General features: G+C 34.3%; 1 protein-coding gene across 2 annotated transcripts in view; it reads right to left on the minus strand.

Annotated features, from left to right (window-relative positions):
* Positions 1-8915, minus strand: part of elp4 (elongator acetyltransferase complex subunit 4) — a gene marked incomplete at its 5' end in the record, with an annotated part of 131341 nt that extends 122426 nt beyond the window's left edge. The window contains 3 exons of one of the 2 annotated variants that reach the window (XM_079802401.1): positions 1736-1857; positions 7911-7946; positions 8725-8893. In XM_079802401.1, coding sequence (XP_079658527.1) covers positions 1736-1857; positions 7911-7946; positions 8725-8893 — 327 coding nt within the window. Of the gene's footprint in view, positions 1-1735; positions 1858-7910; positions 7947-8724 lie in introns of both variants that reach the window. The other variant, XM_079802400.1, reaches the window with a different exon arrangement.
* Positions 8916-8927: the final 12 nt, after the last annotated feature.

Raw genomic sequence — 8927 nt, forward strand, 5'->3', positions numbered from 1 at the left:
AAAATAATGGGCGTGTCAGTCCTAATTTTAGGACTCCTAAATTTTTGCTCTAAGAGTATTTCACAAAGCATTTTAGCACTGCATATTAGGCGCACTGCATATTAGGCGCACTGCATATTAGGCGCACTGCATATTAGGCGCACTGCATATTAGGCGCACTGTCCAAAGGGATTGAGGGCTCCGAGCTTGGAATTTAGCCCAAAACCAGAGTTCTGCCACACATTGCAGACCCTGAGTGAGGAACGGGGTGGCGGGATGGATGCAGAAAACTGTCGAGGTAACTAGGCGAGACGGCTCTCGGCTGTGCATATACCTCCTCTCGCGCTGATTAGATAGACAATTTCCTCACAAACTTTGTTAACAAAACATAATTTTGGCTTGAATTCTGCAATCTCTTGAGATGCAGACATGTAAGAGGCTGACAATTAGATTGTTTAAATATGGCATCATTTTTATTTTAAAATCTGTATTTGAATATGGCAACAAAAATATATATATATATATTTATTTCAATATAGCAAAATGAAACCTCGTTCAACAAAATATTTCTATAATTAAATCACTGACAGAGACCTCTTATCAGCCAATCACTGTGGTCATAGTAAGTAAGCATGATGACATCATCCATAGCAACGAGGTCAACCCCGCCTTTACTCTTAGCTTAAGACTTCTCTCCATTCCATAGTAAAAGTTGCTCTCTAGCTTTGTGGATAAGTTAAGAGAAATCTCGTAACTAAGAACTTTTACTGCCATTAAGGACAACTCTTAGTGGGAAGATAAAATCTTTTGTGAATACGGCCCCATATCAAATAATGAAGCAAGAAAAGATGCAAATAATGTTAAAATAAGACCATTTAAAATAAATAATGTGTGATCAAATAATGAAACAAGGAAAGATGTGAATTATGTCAAAATAAAATCAATAAAAATAGAACAAATGTCTGATCATTAAATCAAGAGGATGTGCATGATGTCAGAATAAAATTATAAAATAACAAATGAAATATTTGATAAAATAATGAAGCCAGAAAAGATGTGAAAGATGTCAAAATATAATATTATAAAATATCAAATAATGAAGAAAATATGTGAATGGTTAAAACAAAAATCAACTTTTTTGATCAAATGATGCAATACAATGTGCAATTTATGTCAGAATAAAATTAAATAAAAAATAAATAAAATAAAACAAATCTGTCAATGAAGCAATGGTCAAAGTGTATAATTTGACTCATTAGCAATGCAAGCTCAATTTGCACACATTGTGGGATAGATTTGGAACATGCAAAGCACATTCAGTAATGTACAAGCATAGCTATACTTCAAGAAAACATGCATACTATGCAGACTATACATACAATAATACACAGCAAAAATAATAGTATGGCATTCTATTCCAAACACACCCAATAACAAAAGTATACAACACTGACAGGCAACAGTTTTAAAGCGTCCATAGACCAAAAGTAGATACATAAATTAGACTATGGCAGAGTCATAATAATATATACAGACATTGTGTCATGTTCGGTCAAACTGTTCCCGGCCAATGCTAAGAAAAATATTTAACTGATAAAGACACACAGATTTCTCAAGGTTTATTGTTTTGAGGGCCAGGTACTAGTTATATAAGGAGAATACGGTTGTAAATAATGTATTTTGATGTACTTGGAGTTCACAGAATCAAAGTGTCAAACAGGCCGAGTGTGAACACCTGATTTGATTTTATTCTTACCTGCATGATCTCATCAGGGTGATCTCTGGCGGATGCCAGGAAGAGTTCATGTCCGCACACAACTCCCTCCGCCAGGAAGTACTTGAGCAGCATGCGGGAGTAGCTGTCATAGCGGTCCTCCTCTGTGAACAGAAAGCACCATCAATGCCACCTACATCAACCCAAACTGTACCAAAACAAAGAGAGGTGAGCCTCTTGACGTGCCTCATGACAAAAGAATGGCCAGAGAGTCACTATCAGATCAGATACTGTAAATATCCCAACATGGAGAACAAAAACAACACTAATCTTGGTTGAAATAATAGAACAACTGTTTATTCTGGTTGCTAGTGATGGCAAACACACTAGCCCCTTTACCAGAGATGCCGAATGGAGTGTCTGACAATAGGATCAGAGGCCAGTATGATTGTAATGGATTTAATGGTCAGTCCATCAGCAGCTACCACCATACATGAAAATGTGCGAGTACACACGTTATACCTCCTGTAGCTGAAATGTACTTATATTTCTGTTACAAAACAGAACTGAGGAAAAGTGAAGGGAACACCTGTCTTGATCTATCTACCAGCACTTCAACACTATACATTGTCCTCAACCCTCTGACGATGAAACCTCCATCATTTATACAGACAAACATTTGCTAAATTAGATTCTGTTGATACCTTTGAGGTACTGAGATAAACATTTTCATAGCTGCAGAAATCTTTCATTTTCTTAGTGAGAAGAAAATCTAAGTATTGCTGTTTACATTTACATAATTACATTTGTACATATTAGTACCCCGAAGCACCAAGAAGATCTATAATAGCTGAAGAAAGTTGACATTGCCAATTTCTTCTAGCAGTTGCTTGGGGGACAATAATCAATCACTCTCATCTAAAATATGTATTCTGTCTCAAACAAATCATTGCAAAGTCCAGTATATTTTAGCAAGCTGGCTTGTTTGGACGGTTCAAAATGAATCGGTTCAAATTATCCACTGGGTTTGTGTGTAAATATGTTTCATAGCAAAGTAATATATTGTACAATTTACTATTATATTACGAATGCACAAAATAATAATTCATTCATTAATATATATATATATATATATATATTAGGGGTGTAACGGTACACAAAACTGACGGTTCGGTACGTACCTCGGTTTTGAAGTCACGGTTCGGTACAGCAGTTTTACAAAATTGCTTTTTATTAATTTTTATTCAACAGTGGTTTAATGAAAAAAAAAATGTGTCTGTCCTTAAATGAATTCAGTTATAACTAAAAGTTTCTTAAAAGATAATGCTGTAAACTATATAGGGAGCCCTTACTTACATATTGCTATTAAAGATTAACAACAGAGCCCAAACTATTAGCCTAAATTCAGTTGCTATTTATTTTTAGGTATAATAATCAACACTCATAAGCTTCACATAAGGCAGTTTTTGCAGTAACTTCTAAATCGAATTATTATAATTTTTTCTCCAATTTTTTGTTGAAATATAATCATTTAGTGGCTGTAATTTTAATGACAGGTTTATTTAAACATTAAATAAACAAGACATCACTAACAGGCTAAGTAGTATATAATGAATATATATAGGCTAATATAATGAATATATAGGCTAATATAGTGCATGTATTCAGTGAAAGAGTTAATCTCTCTAACGTTAGTGAGCTAACAGCTGTGGACACTGACTTCTGAGGTAAGCGTGATTCTACACGACATTGTTTACCAGCTGTTTTATTGTCTTTCCGCGGTTGAATCACCGATGGAGTGATTACACAACATATGATACGTTTCAGTAAGTTGTAATGTATCCTCAACAAGATATTAATTTATATTTATTCTCTTCCTGATCGCGACGCGTTCAATCGCTGCCGCTTGAAGTTGAACTGATACGCGTCTATCAGTCACGTAACATTAAAGAGCATTAAAATGCATTTATCGTTTGAATTTCGTGATAAAATGGACTGAATACTCAATATGTTTGTGTGGGAACTAGGATTGAAGTGTGTTCCGCGCTTTAAACAAGCCGACTGTTAACTGTTAAAGATTGCATTCATAACCGTTCGGTACACGCGTGCACCGAACCGAGAGCCTTGTACCGAAACGGTTCAATACGAATACATGTACCGTTACACCCCTAATATATAATATATATATATATATATATATATATATATATATAATATATTAGGGGTGTAACGGTATATATATATATATATATATGTATATATGTATATATATATATATATATATATATATATATATATATATATATGTGTATGTATATATATATATATATATATATATATATATGTGTATGTATGTATGTATGTATGCATGTATGTATGTATGTATGTGTATGTGTATGTGTATGTGTATGTGTATGTGTATGTGTATGTGTATATGTATATATATATATATATATTAGGGGTGTGTGTATTTATATATATTATAATATAATATAATATATAACTTTATTTTAGGGTTCCATTCCCGCTATTAACTAGTTACTTATTAGCATGCATATTACTAGGATATTGGCTGTTTATTATTACTTATAAAGCACACATTAATGCCTTATTCTGCACGACCTCATTCTACATCCTTAATCCTACCCAATACCTAAACGCTATACAAACTACCTTACTAACTATTAATACTCTGTAAATTAGAAGTTTATTGAGGCAGAAGTCAGTTAATAGTTAATAGTGAATATGTGTTCCCCATACTAAAGTGTTACCAAAAAAAAATCTCAGAAAAGTATACCAGAAAATAATTATCTGCTTACAGATGTCTGTTAAACTACCATTCAAAATGTTGGGGTCTGTAAAAAAAAAAGGTTTTCTATTATACTCTATTTATTTGATCAAAAATGCAGTAAAACCAGTGATATTATGAAATAGTATTACAATTTAAAATAAATAAAATAAACTGTCAAACTGGTGACGGCAAAGCTGAATTTGATCCTTCAGAAATCATTATAATATGCTGATTGAGAAACATTTACATTTAGTCATTTAGCAGACACTTTTATCCAAAGTGACTTACAAATGAGAACAATAGAAGCAACTAAAACAGTCATGGGCAAAAATATGCAAGTGTAACAAGTCTCAGTTAATCTAGAACAGATTTTTTATTTTTTATAAATAGACAAACAGAAAATGAATATGAGGCATTTTTTTACATTTCTTATTAATAGGCATTTTTTTTACATTTCTTATTATTACCAATGTTTAAAACAGTTGGGCAGCTTAATATTTTAGGCTGACTTTTTTTTAGGATTCTTTGATGAACAGCATCTTAAAAAGCGGTTACAAAAAAATATAAATAAAAGTAACAATATCTTTTTTTATTGTACTGACCCTGCACCTTTGATCGACAGAGTGTTTTTTGTTTGCATTTTTTACAATATAAATTAACTTTCAAATCAGCTTCCCAATTGGTTTAGTGCGGACATAATTACAACAACAAAAAAAATCTGAAAATGGTTCTGACCATAGCTGACTGGTCAACAATTTATTGGCTAATATATAATTTACGTTTCTTTTTAAATATACATTTTACATAACTTCGCACTATCCCTGTTATTCTGACTTCCTGTAATAGTGTTCAGCAATTGTCCACTCAGAAACACTGACAGTGTGCTTCTTCCTCTCCAACACACACTGACAGTTTCTGACAAACACTCAAACCCACACATGTCTAAAGCCTCTGTGTGACCTCTGAAGGATTCCTCCAACAGCAGGAGAGAATGAGGGGTTTCCTGTCCTCTTCCCGACTCTGCCTACAAACCGGGATGCCTCTCATATTCCATCACCAACGGAAGAAAAAAAAAAATTCCTTAGCTCTTCAATTTGTCATCGGAAGAACTCCCCTCTCCCTTATTGATGTGTTTCTAGGTCAGCAGGCCTTTGTGGCTTTCAGCGGCCCCGACAAAGACACCCAGATGGGCCCACTCGAGATGGGGCCTATTGTGGTAGCGTTTCTATGGTGCCTTACAAATGAAACCTGCGGGTGCCATTAGCCTAGCGGGGGTGTTTTGGGGGCAGGATGAGATGTCTTGGGGGTGCATATCTCTGCTGGCACATATCAGTCACCCAAAAGGTGGGGCATCTACAGACTTCCTATCTTTTCTGATGCAGAGAGAGGCGGTCTCTTTTGGTGAAAGAATAATGTAAGTCGTACTTTCAGCATGTGTGTAAGGCAGTAGGAGTCTGTGAGTGCAGCGAGTGTGTGAGTCAGTCATTCAAAGCTGCAGGGGAAATTTGGGTCAACACTTCTGCCCTCCTGCTTCCATATGTTTGCCGTCTGAGTCCCACTGATTCACAGTGGAACCGGTAATACAAATCTAAATGAAATGCGCAAGCTCTGGGGACACATCTTCCATCCATTTCTTTACTTGAATTACTGTTGCATCAAATAACAACACCTCAGTTTTTAGACTCTACATAAATAGCTTACAAATTGTTTTTCACTATTAAAATACTTACTTAAGGGATAGTTCACCCAAAAATGAAATATGTGTCATCATTTACTCCTGTATGAGTTGCTTTTCTTTTGCTGAACACAAAAGAAGATACTTTTTAAATGTTGGTAACCAGACAGTTGACGGCACACATTGACTACCATAGTATTTTTTTTCCTACTATGGAAGTCAATGGGGTCCATCAACTGTCTGATTACCAACATATGGTACTTGAGGGTAATTAATGGCAAAATTTTAATTTTTGTGTGAACTATCCCTTTAATATGCATGCCGAGACAATAATAACTAAGGCATTCATACACTTCAACCACTTTTGCACTATACAATATTTTATTTCTGCATCCTAACCAGTCCAACACAGGAACACTGGCTAAACCAATTATGTAAATTTGGGGCGGAACTATCTATTAATCATTTAACCAACCAGGTTGGAGGAGTGTTTAGATTAAATTATTTTTTACCATTTAGTTGGGTGCAACTAAAGAAAAATAACACTTAACATTTCGATTAATAACATCTGAAAGAAAGAAAACAAAATAAATTTATTTAATGTATTTTGTTGTATAATAGATAAAGCCACACCATACTATTTAAAAGAATTCCCTTCTACTATAGAAATAATAAACATCTCTCTCTCACACACACACACACACACACACACACGTGATATCTTTCATGTGGGTCACATGTTGGGGACGTAAGTGACCTAGACAGGACTCGATAGATCATAAGGGACCATGACCAATCCACTTCCAACGAAGTGAAAACAGGACAAAAGAATGCAAAGAATAGGATGTAAAGATATAAGATCCTCATGAATATATGTTTTGAGAATAATAAGGTATGTCAAAAGAATTCATTATACAAAGAGAAAACTATATGCTGGTCATCTACCAGAGTGCAAAGCAAATAGTGGCAACTTTCTTAACCTTACGTCAATATAAATAAATAAATACATAAATAATACTTAGGAGGAGCAACAGAAAGACCCTCAATTTTAAATACGCCAAAATACTTTAAACTGCTGTTAAAGTCCCCATGAATAACAATTCTTATTTTTATGGAATAGTGCAGTGTTTATTATAAATTATTTAACTGTGCACATCACCATTATTATTATTTTTTATTCAAATGCACCTCGTAATCTTTAATCAAAGTAACTTCATCTCCCTCTTGCAGTGATAACTCTTCTCTGATGATGTGTTTACTGGCGTGGGGGCGGAACAACCTGTCACTCGCATGAGATCCACCAATAGCAAGCTACAACCATCCAACCAATTCCCAATGAACAAAATCAAGTCCTGCCCTACACTTTTTCCTTGTTCAAGAAGCCAGGATGTACATCACAATAGGGAATAAAAGACTATCACAACTTCTGTTTCATGCTGAATTTAACACTGCGGAAAAAGTCTGTAATCAGAGGCATCAGAGATATCAGCCTACTGATCCTAAGATTTGTAGTATCACAAGCAACTACACACACACGCGTACTGCTATCTGCACTTTTTGATAGATTTCACAGGCTTCATATGGTACTCTGCAACATGAAAAGATTATTTTGAATAATCCCTGTCCTTATTTTTTCCTATCCATTACGACATGCAAAGCAGTGGCTAAGTACAAAAATAATATCCAGAAATAAAAATATCTTAACCTAGTGACATGACATGACAGTATAAATACATTGCGTCATTGCTTACCTACAAGTAGCAGAGTTCCAACTGCAAGACCACCACCTATGGAAAAAAAAGTATTTATCTTAAAGACATCAAATTATAATGTGTTTGTATGGTAACACTTTACAATAAGGTTTCATTAGTTAACATTAGTTAACCACATTAGTTAACATGAACTAATGAATTGCACTTCTACAAAATGTATTAATCTTTGTTAATATTAATTTTAACATTTACTAATGCATTATTAAAATCAAAAGTTGTTAAACATTAGTTAATAATGCACTGTGAACAAACAATGAACAGCTGGATTTTTTATTAACTAACGTTTAAAATTAACAAATACAGTAGCAAATGTATGGCTCATTGTTATATTTCATATTAGTTAATACATAGACTAATGTTTACATGTTTACAAATGAAACCTTATTGTAAAGTGATAATATATATTACTAAACATGTTTTGTTTTTCTCAGGGAATTTTCTGTCATTATACATGCCAAGATAAGGAAATCATTATAGGATCAATATTACAACTTCCAATACAACATTATTTCATATAATACAACAATATTTCTTATAAATGCAAAGATTATACCCCTAATGAAGTGAAAACTACCCTGATATTTTGATTGATGGGTTAAAAGCACTTTCCAGTCAGGTTTAAACAGTGACAGTGGGGTGACTGTGGTGTAAACAAAAGCTTATTAATGCTGAATTACTTTTGGGATTTATTAAAATATATATAGGCCTAAATACGAAGACGATAGAGAGGCATGTGAAATATGAATATAGTTACACACCCCCTTGACAGTGAGCTTAAATTAATTATACCAACCAATCACGTAGTCAAGCGAGCTGACGCCAGATGACAGTAAGAGCTGTCCGTTCTGTACAGAAGGTCTGGTACCAGGGATAGAAACTAGTTTGCTGCGGGTTTTCTTCTGAAAACTAGTTGTGTTGCCTGTGCTGGAGGATCCAGCCATGCACCTAACGGGAGCCGCCATGTTTTTTCTGTTGACAGCAACAGCGGTGACTCTA

The sequence above is a fragment of the Gobio gobio genome, assembly GCF_949357685.1.
Source record: "Gobio gobio genome assembly, chromosome: 2".
Lineage (NCBI taxonomy): Eukaryota > Metazoa > Chordata > Actinopteri > Cypriniformes > Gobionidae > Gobio > Gobio gobio.